Here is a 14,513-nt window from a genome sequence, read left to right as displayed (position 1 = left end):
GGCAACAATCCCTTGCTTTTTATATCAAATCAGAGTAGAACAATCTTTATATTTTGTAGTTGTTCATGATATTGATGGAAACTACAAATCCCAGTTGCTTTCATCAGGTGAGCTCTTAGACTATCTACTAATTTATACATCCAGCCCTTCTAGTTCTTTTTAAATGAGTGATTCTATTTATACATCTGTGTATAACTGGTACCTGACTGATTGATATTAGAAAGAACCATCGTTTTCTCATCTGTGTTTAGAATGTTGGCGCTTTCCAGTACTTACTTACTTTTTTGCTGAATCCAAAGATTTTTAGTTTAAACTTGAGTAAGGGGGGGAGAGGGGCATTTGGTAAAGTTCATAATCTTTCCTGGCAGCACTGATCCTAAATATGACATCAAGCTTGAAAATCTCACTGCAGGAAATAAAACTGACCTGGAAAGCTGTTGACATTTAATCTCTGCCAGTTCTGGGTTGGTTCGATAGCAGCAGATTTTCTGAATGTTCTTAAAAACCAACCTGTGTACCATTTCTCACCAGGAAGAGGACAGTTAGCAAGGACAGCCACCTCTGGTCAGTGCTGCCTCATGAGCATCGTCATGCTACACATCTCTGCTACTCTTTTGGTCACAGAAACATGTTTTTATAGAATTCATGTGTAGTGTTATTTTTTGAATCTTGGCCTAAAATACTGCTTTTAAAGTTAGCAAATCAGGACCATTTTTGAGTCATAAGACAAAACTATTTGAATGTTGTACCAATTAGCACATGTTTTATTTTAGAATTTCTGTGCAGACTACCAGATGACAGTAATACAGCAAGATGAAACATGGAATTCTGAGAGCAATATTTAAAAAAATCTCAGGAGAAGGCATACAGTATTGAGAATTGCATTTAAATTTAGTTTACATGATAAGTATTGCTTGAAATATCTGTATCTTTATTTTGCAAAACAAAATCATGGGACTGATCTATAAAAGAGTTGGTTGTAAGGTATTACTGCTCTTCTGATTTTTGTGTTTGGATGTTAATAATAATGTAAATAAAGGTTTCTATTTAAAATCAGAGCTTGGTGATGCAGTGTTTTAGCTGTCAATACTTTAAGGCTGGTAACTGTATCCTGGAAAGGTCAGAGAAAATCCAGTGCTATTACTGAGGAAAGGTGGGTATAGCAAATGATTTAATTCCTAGTTGACTGTAGGAGCTAAGGGAGCGGCAATTGGACCTTGCATCTATGAGACCCGTTTAGCAACTGAAGTTGCAGTGACACCAAGTGGAATTTATGTCTTTTTCAACTTAAAGAGCAGTCTTCAGCAGAGCTGGAGGAGAAGAGGTTAGAGGTTTCCCGTAACTTGGTAAGAACCTACCTTTCACAAAATACCAGCTACACCGTGTCCCCCTTACAAGGCCCAAGGCTCAGGTTTCTGCGTAAGGGACACGGCAACTTCTCAGGCTTAAGAGGAGAAGCCACACTGGCCCCGCAGGACTGCGACAGTCACACCCTCATCTCATCACAGACTACAGGCTGAACACAACAAAAAGGTAAGTGCAGGTTTGTTTCCATCTAAGCCAGTGTTCTCTGTGCATACTCACGGGGGATGGCAGACAGCAAGTGCCTTTCTCTGGAAAGCAGCAAATCTGTTTCTACTGCTGAGTTTAAATTCAGTATTCTTTATTTATTTGTATAGACCTCAGCATCTAGGAGATGTTTCTGATAATCCATGAAATCTGTAACATGTCAGAAACCAAATCCATGGCTGGATTCAGACAATTGTATATTACTTAGATTAAACAAAAATAAAAATCAAAACCTGGGAAGCAAATTTTGGGAAGTGTGTTTGACTTAGATGTGATACGAACAGAAGCTCCAGCCTAGCTTTACTGTCTAACACATCCAGTGAAAGACCCCAGTGCCACTTTTTGGAGTGAGGCTTTTTCCTCAGTTCCTAAATTCAAGTATGTTTTTAGTCTGGGGGTGTGGTATCAGAGATCTGTGTCCCTTATGAAGTAATCCCACTTGAATTTCCTGATGTGCAAAGCCAGGCAGGGTTTCAGAATCATGTCTGTGGTGGTGTATCTTTACACGGTGTTTCTGGAAGTGCAAGTCAAATCTGTGGTTTGGAAATAAATACCTCTTTGTTAAGAGTGAAGGCCACAGTTGGTCAAGTCTGTCACACGAGCTCCCTCCTGCATGTGCCTTGAAAACAGCAGGTTAACATGAAAAACGTATAAATACAAATATCACCTCTAGTGCCTGTACTACAATGTATTTAATAACGTCTTTATGAAAATACTCAAGTAGCCTCTGTACACTGTGCTTCTGTAGTAAAATGATGGGGTGTTCCCTTTAAAAGCCTTTAAACAGTAACTGTTGTTCAGAACATCTACTGATTTGTAGACTAAACTCTTAACTAGATTATTCTTTATTGGCTACAAGTATTGAACTTCTTGGAGCTGCCTTTTTAAAAATAAATGTCAAAATTACACTACCAAGCAAATGCTTTCTCAAAGGAACCGTTTTGGTTTTGAACATACAATATAATATTACCACATAAAAAAACTTCATACAAATCCAAGTTCATTAAATTTTAAGATGTACATTTACTGAAATTTTTCAGTACTTTAAAAACGGAGAAATCCTGAAATGCACTATGTGACATGAAGTGACATTTGGAGAACTGGTGTGTGGGCATTCCACTCTTTTTATTAACAAAATTCTTCATAACCTGAAGGAATTTCTTTTCAAACAGTATATTGAGCAATATTTACATAACCCCTCCAAAATCTGGTGTCCTCTTAGTCAAGATTTTCCCTAACATTCCTAGAGGTGGCAATAGGATGTACAAGTAGGTGTGGAACTAAAATGTATCCTCAGAGGGAAGTTGAGAAATACCATGGTGTTGAGAATGTTCAGTGCTGCTCACTTGTTCCTGATTCTCTTCCAAGTTCTTTTTCATCATCTCCAGTTAGAAGCAAAAGTGTTCACGTTTTCTAAATGTTGCTTTGAAGTCTCTCTCATGACAACTGCTGATACAGGTGAACTGAAGCGTGGTTTAAGTGTACATCCGCTGTCCCTGCGCACACTGCGCGCTGGGGCAGGAATCCTCTGGGATGTAGCTGTGTTTCCTTTGCTGTCAGTTCCTGGATCAGTGTTAGTGGTGTCATCTCAAAGTAAAACGCCTTGTGAAGCAGGTGAGGTATAATCCAAAGCAAAAAGCAGGTACAATAGTGGATTTCAGAGACCTGTATTTCTGACAGCATTTCCCATCATTTCACTGCAGGTATTTAGTTCACTCACCAGTGCAAACATTCTATCTAGTTCAGCCTCAAAGTTTATCCAGTCCTCCAGGTTAATGTAATTCTCTCTGAAGTCACACACGTTGTCATTTAGTCTGTACACGGACTCAAGTTCTGGCCAGTCTGTATCCTCGTGGAGGTGCAGCACTTGGGGGAGGTTAGCCCTCCCAGCCTTCCCACAGCTGTCCTCTGAAAAACACAACAGAACATGATTTAGTGTCCTTCTAGGAGGAAATAGTTAGATATTTGTCATGGTTCCATGCAGCAAAAAAACAACTGAAACACATTATGGACCCCTTCTAAAACTTACAGCAGGTATATCACAGAAACAGTCCAACTATATCTGAAACTTCACCCCGTACAAAACTTGTATCTCAGTAATTCTACCTTTGTTTTAGTTCTAAAGTCAGTCTTGGGTCTCTTCAACTAACGATACTACCACTAAATGAGCAAATCCTCTCTGGCAAGTTGGGATTGCTGGGCTGTGCCTATTGAGGTATCTGTGCATCTCTTTTCACTGCACAATTGGAGAGCACCTCATGATTTTTAAAGAGCTGATGGTTCAACCGTCTTCTGAAGAGGAGATTCAGAGACAATAACTGGCATGGCAAAGGTCACTTTTTCACATCTTTAAACGTGTATCTCACCTTTGGACGCTGGCAAGTTGAAAACAGTATTATCAAATCTTACAAGGTAGCTAAGTGAAGTGAGTAAAAAGCAAACTTAGATTTTAGTATGATGTCAGAATAAAACAAAAACAAAAGGTACGGATCTGTCTTGTAGTCTACTCCCTGTTCTAACTTGCACTTTGCTGTGGTTGGATAAATAGTAGCAAGAAAATACATGATCCTCTGAGAAATCAGTCAGTTTTGTTCTTTCTGGATGGTGTGAAAGACCACGAGGCAGCTGCTACCGATTTGCATTTAGACAAAATCAACATAATGGTCTGAAATTTTGAATGACAATTAATCATAACTGGGTTCTTGAGCTGAGCATCCACCTTTGCTTATTTGCCCTTGCTCTTGATGCTCCCAGAACATGCACCAAGTGTTTCTGTACAGCAGTAGTTGACTGTATGGTAGCACTATCATACTTCCTGTACAAGGTAGAGGATTTCCCATTTAAGCATTCCAGAAGAAGAGATGATGATGTTGAAAGTGGTGTCGCATGCAAGGAGAGAAAGGAAGGGAAGGTAGGTAGGTAAGTAAAAGCCAACGCTTTCTGTGAACTGCTCCCAACTCACAGTGACTTGGCAGATGATGGTCTCTTCACATCTGGCCACTTTCGACGCTGAAACTGCCTAGTTTTCAAGCAGCAAAAGGAGAAAAAAGTTAACCATCACCAAGAAACCCACCAGCACTACAGTCTGAAAGCGAGGAAAGAAGAGTTTAGCCTGAATTTTGACTATAAAGATCAGAACATGCTGTGACATTGAAACAGAAACGGCTCCAGTGTTTCCAAGTAACTGGGGTGGAAAGATCTCACAACTGCCATTCCAGGCAGTGTCCATCCATGAGGTTGCTGATCCCACCCCTATATCTTTTGGCAGGAAGGTAGTACTTAAAGAATAATAATTTAATATACCTGTACTGCTCATAGCTTCCATCTTTAAGTCCTAGGTGAAGAAAAATTAACAGTGTTACTAACCATTGCCTGCAACAGAGTAAGGTATCAGGTAACAAGCAACTTAAACCAGACCTAAGAATATTAACAGATTATCATCCATTGCCTTGAGAAATATTTCCATACATGGTAACTGGAGCTTTAATTCTCACATTTAATCCCTTATTGCAGGCAAAAGAGGTTGTAAACTGGGAAAGGAGTCTTGAAAACTTTTCTGTAAATGACTTTCAGTGGTGTCTGATCTGAAAACATACAGCTCTGGGTGCTGCAGGTACTAAATAAGACCAATATTATACTTTGGGCTTTGGTGGACTTGGGTTTTGTTCCTTCCTCATCTCTTTGCCCTGCATCTCAGCGGTACTCATTACTAACCTATTTCAGTATTGTTCTTAATTTAAGAAACATTACCTCAAACTGAACAAATACAGAAGCGTGAGCGTGCAGCCACCGGCCCCAGCAGGACACTACCAGTATAAATGAATATTAAAATCCTTTTGACTGATGCGAAGTTTCATAACAGTAAGTAAGAAAGAGCCCCATTTTGAGTGTGCTAGGAGAGGCACGTACCCAGATCCATGTTCCTGGTTCTTGGATTGCACTGTTTATACCCTTTGCAGCTTCTCAATTCCATGAGCTGGACATGTAGTTGATTGAGAATGTCTCTATCTAGTGTATTCACTGCGTTAATTAGCTGCAATAAATGGGGATTCTCATTAGTAACTGCTGTTCTCTAGTATCTTTCTTATATGGAATATACATGGTTTATCTGTGACAGGAGAGAAGCCATATCATGCTACATTAAATGAATTAGGCCTTTGCTACGTCCTCCACCATTACCATGCCATTTCACTTTATCATCAATAAGGAACAATGATGTATTTCTTGAGCTGTTCTCTGATCGGGTACCTGATATGGATCAGTGTTGAGATCAAAATACTCCAAAAATCCAGTAGCAAATTCACAAAATAGGAAGTTGTGGGTCTCGTTGATTGTCCTCAGGCACCAGTACGTGTTGTTGTTGGCGCTGGTACAGGCACAGAAAGGGCCCACTGCAAATTGAAGAGTTGCAAAGTCATGAGCTACACGCTGCTGGCTTTAGCACTGTTTATGATGCCTTTCCGTTTATGGTTTACTCACAGACAGTTACTCTCCCTCCCACTCCTGAGCTCTGAAGTACAGAATGACTTCTGGCATCAGCTTCTTGTTCTGTGCATGCCTCACTTGGCAAGGTGCTTCCCCTGGCTTCTCTGGAAACATTCCAGACAATGAGATCCTACACAAAATTGTCCTGTTCCCAGCATCATCTCTAAGGCTTGTATTAGCAGTTGGTTTTCTTTTTAACTCGGTTGCCGTTTGTGCAAGGATAACACTAACGCTGGAACAGATTATTTACTATGAGGAAGGCTTCATGGCTTTGGCTACAGAACTTAGAGCGGTAACTTCTACTAGCCCAGCATCCTAGCCCAGCCTAGCCAGTACCCGCCTGCCCATTACGTAGTTTAAAGCATCCTTACGTGTCCACAGGGGAGCAGTTTGCCAGTGCTGGTTGTCGTGGGTGAAGCAGGTCAGACCAGGCATGCTGCAGGTGTCATTGTTCTTTATTCTCTTAAGCAGTTTGCGCAGCTTCTTCTTCCGCCTTTGCTCTCGAAGCAGCCACAGCCGGTCTTTCTCCTGTAGGGCTTTCCTGCACACAGGACACAGGAGGTCATGCAGCTCATTTATACTTAGACACACCAAAAAATAATGAAGCAGACAGATAGATACTAAATAAAGAATGAACCAGTGGTTTTTAATTAAATGGCTTCCAAATGGCTCTGGATATGACTCCACAATTCAATGGCACAGATAAAAACCAATTAAGCCAAAAGAGCTTATAGGCTTGTCTGACATCTGTGCTGTGGCATTTCCCACACCAGGAATCTTACCTCAGAATTCACAAGCATTTCAACATGGGCTTATGTTCCTTCACAGGTTTTTGTGTGTTTCTTCTTTTTAATACAGGACAAATGAAATACTACTGCTTTTACTCAGTTTGTAACTGGTGCGCATGGACAACATGGTAATAATGTCTTTGCAGTTCCTCTTTCAAAGGAACAGACGTTCACTTACTTGAAAGGATGAAGACTAGATCCCTTGTGCCTCAGTTTGCTTTTGTGTTTGGAATGGTAACTGGAAAATAAAAATAGCATGGATGATGAACAACAGAAAAGCAACTGCTCCCGTTTGTACCACCCCATCACAGTGCAGCTGGAGCAGATTGAAGCCAGTGTCACTTCTCCCTTTAATTTATGCCCCAGCCCTGGCAGAAGTGTTCAGGGACAGGTTGGACATGGCTTTGAGGAGCCTGGTCTAGCGGCAGGTGTCCCTGCCCGTGGCAGAGGGTTGGAACTGGTGCTCTTCAGTCTCCCTTCTACCCCAACCATTCTTGTGATTCAATGAACCCAAAGCAGCCTGGCCAGACCGGCTCAGGCACTTCTGAGCCTTGCGCCGCTTTCTTTCCTTAGCTCGTTTGGGCACAGCGACACTTGGTGCTCCAATCCTGCATTGCAACGGGTGTCCTCATAATCCAGCTACAATTTTCGATTTTAGTTCTCATTGGTTCTTGTTTCCCTACACGAGGCAGATAAAAGCAACGGCTTTATAATTTAGTTACAACATTTCCTCAACTGAACAGTCATGGTTAGTGCAGGGGATAAAATGAGAGCTCACACCACCATCATGTCATTTTCCCTCTGAAGAATTTAAAATACCAGCTGTACTTCATAGGGTTGGTTTGTTCCTCCATTGTTACCAGCTAGAATTTCCAGGAAAACTTTAACAAGATACACGGAGCTGTCCCCGCAACAGCAGAGTCTGACCTGCTGTGAGCAGGCATCCCCATCCTAGCTGGGCGGCTCTACTGCTTTGGCTCTGTCTGCAGAAACTCCTACAAGATTTTGCAGAACTTTCCTTTCTGTGCAATTTCCAAGGTTAAAAAAAGACAAAGCAGCTTCAGTCACTGGCACCACCCTCTGACTGATGAGGTTACTCCCCACACACATCAGCAAAGACAAACTAAGTTCAGTGAATGTTATTTTCTAAAGAGAACTTCAGAACTCAGCACATGGTCAGACTAAAATTCCCTTCAAACCAAAATGAATCCTTTAAATTATGAATGCTCCTGGCAGATTGAATACATTTAATCCACACAGAAAATTAACAAAGATTATTAAAGAACTGCCTTCAGTCTGTTTTTTGTCTCTCACACACCCTGGTTGTTCCAGTAACAAATCCTAAATGCTAAAACCTGATTCAGTGCAATTCTGCAAACACTTAAAACATCTATAACTGAAATGATTAACTTCATTATGCACCTTAACAACGCTCTGCACAAATGTTAAGTGCTTCCTGTATTGGGCCTGAGAAATGTAGCATTCTTGAAATTTACTATAAGCCATTCACCATAACAATAGTTTCATCTTTACAGCGTGTATTAAATAAACTCAGTGTTAATACCAGTGTAAAGCAGTGGGTTATAAGATGATAATGTTAACTTTTGGGAGATTTGCCATTTAGAATACTACTGATTTCATTTTACACCCTTTTTTGCCATGGGTTCTGTGTATGGGTTGGCCTAACCCAAAAAATTACGTTCTCCATATTTTAGTGGCCTGTTGCTGAAGCTGTATTGCAGAATCCACATGGACTACACCCACCATGTGCCTCATGTCTGATGAGGTCTAGGGACTTAAGAGCTATGCTTAAAACCTCATTCTCTTATACCAGTGACAGAAAGAAGTGGCATCTGAGGAGGTAACACATCCAGCCCTGAAAAACCCAAATGGAAGGAATTCTCCCATCTTCCCACACCGTTATCCCACATGCTTTACACACCCTTCTTTTAAAAGAGATCAGTGTTAACTCTGCTCCATATTGACAAATTGCCCTTGTTGAAAGCAAGATTTCAGGAACAAACCCACAGCTTAAAATAAACTCCTGCCTGGTGGAGGTGGGCTTTGTACTCGTGCTGCGTCCCAGCTCCCCAGAAAGCACTACGCGAGTGCAGTAAGTAGGCAGCCACTTAACAGAACAGACCCCGATCTCTCCTGTGACAACAAACAGTTGCACCCTACGAACGATGACTCTGAAGTGCACAATACCTCATCCTGTTACAATCGCACTCCTCCGGGCGCTTCTTCTTCAGGTGGCCTCTCACCTCCCTCAGGTTTTTTATTTTGTTTTGCAAAGTTTCAATCTAAACCAAAGCAAAGACACAGTGAAACCAACACAGCCCCATTCAGTCTTAGCCGGACCTGCTCCAGCCCATTCTTGTGTCACCAAATGCTTTCTCTTCACCTCCTTCCATGACTCCCACCGCTGACAAACAGATTATCCACCTTTCCAAAAGGCAGCTGCAGCGGGAGGAAGCCTCCTTGGCACCTTTTGCTGCTGGGATTACTGGCTGTGACAGCAGAACATGGCACTGGGAGCGTGGGGAGACAGCCTCAGGCAGGCGGCCACTGCTGGTTCCACTGTGGCTCCTGCTCTTGTGCTCTACAGCACATGTGCAAGGGGAGAAATTTTAATGACAAAGATGTCAATGAAGTTTTACAGGGAGATTTCATAGGGCAAAGCATCTTCTGGGTCTTCGTATTCACAAGCCTAAAACCAACCAATTCCATTCCAAAGTGCAAGGGTTACGGAAAACACAAGCAAGCAAAATAAACCTGGAAGCACCGAAACCACTGAAGCTCCCTTTTCCTTGGCCTTCCATTTGGCAGCTGAAGGTGCACTGGGGAGCAGGGCTAATAAGATGTGAAAAAGATCCAGATGAATTTTTTCCCAGGATGGGGACACTTTATAAGTCTCTCATTTATCTCATAAGGCTTCTGAGATGTCTCAGCTCTCCCCTCAGCTGCAGCGCTCTCCTCCACCCAGCATCTTGTCTTCTCAACCTTGTAACAACAATTCATTATCTCTGAACTATCTATCCTGAAATCAGCCAGCAAGGTCACAAGGTCCCAGGGAGGGACAAAGACACCCAGAGGCAGGCACCCAGACACACACAGTCTGCATGATCCTGTCAGCCTTAGAAATCCAGGCTAGAAAACCCCACCCTGCAAAGGCACAACTGTGACCACCACTGACCTCGTGGTCAATGTGGAGTTTATGGTCCTTCCAAGCTTGCAGTGACCTGTACAGATCTGTGTCGCACTGGACGGTATCATTCTCCAGGATATAGCACCTTGGCAGGGAAAAGCAAACAATGATCATTATAGTGGCTACACACAGACATCATGAACAGCTGGTTTAATAACACAGCTCCAGGAGAGATGAGAAGCCAGATTGGAAATGACATGCAGAATTCAAAACACCAATGTTCATTCAGGAGAAGCAGGGTGTGCTGTGAGTCAGGGAAGGGGTTTGGGGTTGAGTTGCCATGGAAATTTGTCAGAAGTAGAAAAATTCGAGGAGAATATTCCTATCCAGCAGGACCTGGTGGCTGCTTCATTCCTGTATGGAAATTGTGCTGCGCAGAGATCTTGCTTATTCATTAGGCTGCTACATAAACAATCTCTAGTAAGTAGCAAGCACTGAAAGCATTATTCCAAAGCAATTTCCCGGGGCATGATTAAGTGATGAGGGGATGAGAGGTAGGGCAAGGATGAAGTACTTCTTCAGAAGAGGTATTACTGCACCAGAAAGGGGGGGGAGAGGGGAATAGAAATTTTGCTGTTTCCTATAAAAAGGATGATTTCTTTCAGAGATATTTCCTGACTTCAAAGGCAGGAAATCCTCTGACAATTCCTTATTTTTAACCAGCTTCCATTGCAATCCAGGATTTACACTTTTTTCAAAACCAAACACTGATAAACCCAAGAAACAACCACCCCCCCGAAGGCCCCCAAACCGACCCGAAACCAAGCACTTGACAGATTTACCCGACAAGTTAACAAATACCATGTGCTCATTTTGAATGCTTGTTTCAATTAAAGCTGAGCACTTTCAATACTCCTTTATGTTCTTTACACCACCTCAACCCATGTTATCCCACTGCCACCCTTCCTTCAGGTGTTCTGGGGAGTTCTCATGTATTATGCACAATGTTCCTGACAGCTCCTTCTATGGGTTTGGGATTCATCCACTAAAGCAGCAGAAAGTCAATTTAACTTCTTCCAGAGGAAAAGCACAACTATTGCTTTATGAGTGCTGAACACTCCTGAGAGCTGGGGCAAGAGGCCCAGTTCCCTGGTGAGAATCTCCCCAGTGCACTTCCTCATATTAGGGAGTCTCTAACCCTGTCAACCCTTTGACGAAGTCAAATGGAACCCACCCATTTCCACAGAGCTAACTGGCTCCAGCATGTTTCCATGAGCAAGTCATTAAACAATTTAATGCATTTAACAATAACTGGTGGGTATCCTGATAAATGACAAGCAGAAACGGTGCCTAAACCAATAAAGCACAGCTGAAGACACATCAACCCCTAGACTTGCACACTGAGCAAAAGGTTTTTAACTATTAGTGTCCAGACATTTACCCCACCTCTCTCTCAATCTGTTTCATTTCCCCGTGCTCCCGGTCTCCCCAGCTTCATTCATAATACCCATTTTCCTTTCCTAGCACTGCCCTGCAGGAAGCTGCAAGAGGCTATTTCCTCCCTGAGGATCAGTTTGGTGTTTGAAATACAAACCAGTGTATGAAATACAAAGAATCTCACGTCTCAGCGACATGAGCCCTTGCTCCTCAGGCAGGCCAGGGGACCCACTGCACCCTGGGTCCATGGATAGAGCCTTTCCTGGTTTCACACCAGGGCACACACAACTGCTGCCACCTTTTGCTTGTCCTCACTGGAAGCATGCATTGCTTAGCCACTGTGCACTCCAAAGTGCAGGAGACACAAAAGCACTGCTCTAGCTCTTCAGAAGCTTCCTGCTCCTTTGTACGTGACAAAGTTAAACCACAACCGAAAGCTGATGTACAGATGAGAATAAGAATTTTACAGAAGCTGGACGGGGTATCCAAAAGGGACACAAGATGCTGATCACAAGCTCACACACCCGTTTCTGCAAAGCAGCCACTAAGGCAGCAAAAGCTTTTAGAAACACACCACGTGCACTCACCTGTGGGTCACTTTTATCAGGTTAGGGGCTGCATACTCTGCAATGCCACCGGTGCCGCTGTACTCCCCCATGTCTTTATCTTCCTCCTCACGAAGAGCAGCCCTCTGCATCCTGTGCCTCTTGGAGATGTTTCTTGGTATGACAGGTTGGTAGCCATCCTCCAAACCCACATTATAAACAGCTCCATCCAGCTCAACAGCTACAGAACGAATAGAGCGATTCCGGACATAGCCTGGTTTGTATTCTGCATGGAAAAGCAAGTGAAGGGATTAAGAGGAGGAAAAACATCATGTTACAATTTGGTCCTCTTTGGTGGTCTGGGGAAGAAAAAACAGTCCACACTGTTACATTCACAATTAACTGGATGACAAATGGTGCTTCTTGCAGCTGCCCTCTGAGCCTGCTGCCCCATTACCTTTCGTAGGGTTAGACGCATACCCTGGGGCATGAGGAGAGGGCAGATACAACGCAAACGCACAAGGACGGCTGAGGGGAAAGAAAACGTCCTTGTCTCGCACCACTTCGAGAGCAACCCACAGAGGCTCTGCTCTTCCCCGCACAGTCACTAGATGGCAGTCACGCCTTAGCAAGTAACCGCGACAGTCACGACTGCAAGGCCTGAGGTCACCCTTGCAGGGCCGCTCTCTTCTGTTTTCTGCTCTTCACCGCACAAAGCTCCACACAAGGATTCCTGCAGCACTTTCCTGAGGTTGTCCCAAGCACTCCCAGTGTTCAGCCTGAGCCCAATTCGAAGTAAGACGCTTGACTGTCCGAGGAGGGATTAATACCCGAACCTTTCCTTCTAGCCACATCCAGTTCTTTTCTTTCCAAGTGTGTTCCTAATGCGCAGACCAGTCAGTCTCTACACAACACACCACCCTCCAGTGCTGTGCACTCCTGCCAACTTTGCCTCTGCACTTGCAGCCCGAAGGCAGAAGGCAACATTTGCTATGAATTGTCACTACACAGCAGGAGATTCTCACTCATCTTTCCCCCATCATTGCTTTCCAAAGTTCTCTGACCCAGCCCAAATCCCCAGAGCTCCTCTTCTGTTTGGTCTGGAGTGATGCAAACGTATATGGTTATGGAGTCTAAACCCATATCGAAACTTCCCTGCTGTATGACAGGGTCCATCTCTGACCTTATTTCCTGCTCACTGCCCATGACTGCTGAGTCACTCATTGCAGTAAGCATAATCAACTGGAATACTTTGGCATTAATGCAGAGTGACTTTGTTCAAGAAGCCCCCATTAATTCCAAATAGAGCGCAAGGTCTCAAGAGCCATTTTGCAGACTGTGGGAAGAGAAATAAACATCTCCTCCCACCTGAATTTGGTCCAAACACTATATTCTTGTCAGCGCCACACACAGAAAGTGGAACACCAGCTGGATTGTCTGGCTTTGCACATTTTCCACCTGTGGTTCAGAGTTTATTGCTGATATTAAGCCAGGTGAGTCACTGCTGAAGGGAAAAAAAAACCCCAAAAGACCAACCCTATTTCAGGCACCCATTCAGGAAACATTTGACTAAATGAGAAGGAAACTCCCATCTTTTCAGAAGTAGGAGGAAGTTCCAAAAAGCTACACCCTAACAATTATATTCAATGTATAAACTCCCACTTCTTTAATTGTTCCCTCATTTCATCTTGTTAAGCTCAGCCAACTCACAATTTACCCTCCCTCCAAGTCTAATAGACCAATCCAGCATGCTGGACCTCAGCAGATACCTGAGGGAACTGCCGTCTGCACACGTCCCTGCAGAACCGAAGCCAGGAGTTCCTCCTCCCCTGCAGCCAAACCAACCCAGCCTCCCAACCAACCAATTGCTCTGCAGTGGGGCAGCTCCAGTGGGGCAGGAAGGACTCGGTGTATCTCCACCTCCAACGTGCTCCCCCCAGTGCTGACTCAGAGCTGCCCCTAGAACCAAACTCCATCGTTTTCACAGGAAGTGGTTAGAATACTTAATAAAATCAATACTCATCTGTGCTGGGCTCTCCCACCTGCAAAGGGCACTGCAGGCATAAATACCAGCCTCTAATGACTTATTAGTCAATCCTCCCCCAGGTTTAAGTTTTCCTCTCCAATTCATTACCTGGGTGCACAGGCCACAAATAAAGCAGATCTGGGGCTCTTAAATATTTGGCCCAAAGCACCTCTACTCCCTTTTTCAACTTGTTAAAGCTTGGCTCTGGTAAACTGTGAGTCCTGATGCCTCTTCCTCTGCTCTTACAGGAGCCAGTTGTCTTAGAGATGGCACTGCTAAGGAGCTGCATCCTCAGAAATGAGTCAGGAGAAATTTACACCTGAGCAAGCCATGTTTCAGTGCCCCACGCAGCCAGTCGTGCCTTCTTGGGCCACCTGAAACTCACACCGGTCTTTGCTAGAGCCTCAAAGGAAGCATTCTGCTCTGGGCCAGATTATACCATGGTCTAGAGAGAAAAACACATTATTTTTCACCCCTATTTTTTGGTTTCAACACTGTCTAGAGAAAGCACAAAC

The 14,513-nt window shown here is 43.5% G+C and overlaps 1 protein-coding gene across 9 annotated transcripts in view; it reads right to left on the bottom strand.

The window, feature by feature from the left end:
* Window positions 1–741: 741 nt before the first annotated feature.
* SULF2 (sulfatase 2) overlaps window positions 742–14,513 on the bottom strand; it is a 148,088-nt gene continuing 134,316 nt past the window's right edge. For 8 of the 9 annotated variants that reach the window (XM_062642376.1, XM_062642372.1, XM_062642377.1 and 5 more), the window contains 10 exons: window positions 12,015–12,258; window positions 10,039–10,135; window positions 9,051–9,145; window positions 7,021–7,080; window positions 6,426–6,595; window positions 5,818–5,960; window positions 5,479–5,602; window positions 4,873–4,903; window positions 4,532–4,588; window positions 742–3,477 (listed from right to left, as the gene is read on the bottom strand). In XM_062642376.1, the coding sequence (XP_062498360.1) occupies window positions 3,447–3,477; window positions 4,532–4,588; window positions 4,873–4,903; window positions 5,479–5,602; window positions 5,818–5,960; window positions 6,426–6,595; window positions 7,021–7,080; window positions 9,051–9,145; window positions 10,039–10,135; window positions 12,015–12,258 (1,052 nt within the window). In that variant the 3' untranslated portion in view covers window positions 742–3,446. The remainder of the gene's footprint in view (window positions 3,478–4,531; window positions 4,589–4,872; window positions 4,904–5,478; window positions 5,603–5,817; window positions 5,961–6,425; window positions 6,596–7,020; window positions 7,081–9,050; window positions 9,146–10,038; window positions 10,136–12,014; window positions 12,259–14,513) is intronic. The other variant, XM_062642381.1, reaches the window with a different exon arrangement.

Source organism: Pezoporus occidentalis, unplaced genomic scaffold, assembly GCF_034315485.1.
Source record: "Pezoporus occidentalis ecotype Australia unplaced genomic scaffold, CSIRO_AGI_Poc_V1 ctg70, whole genome shotgun sequence".
Taxonomy (NCBI): domain Eukaryota; kingdom Metazoa; phylum Chordata; class Aves; order Psittaciformes; family Psittacidae; genus Pezoporus; species Pezoporus occidentalis.
The sequence above is the reverse complement of the archived record's forward strand: the minus strand, read 5'-3'. Positions and strand labels throughout refer to the sequence as shown.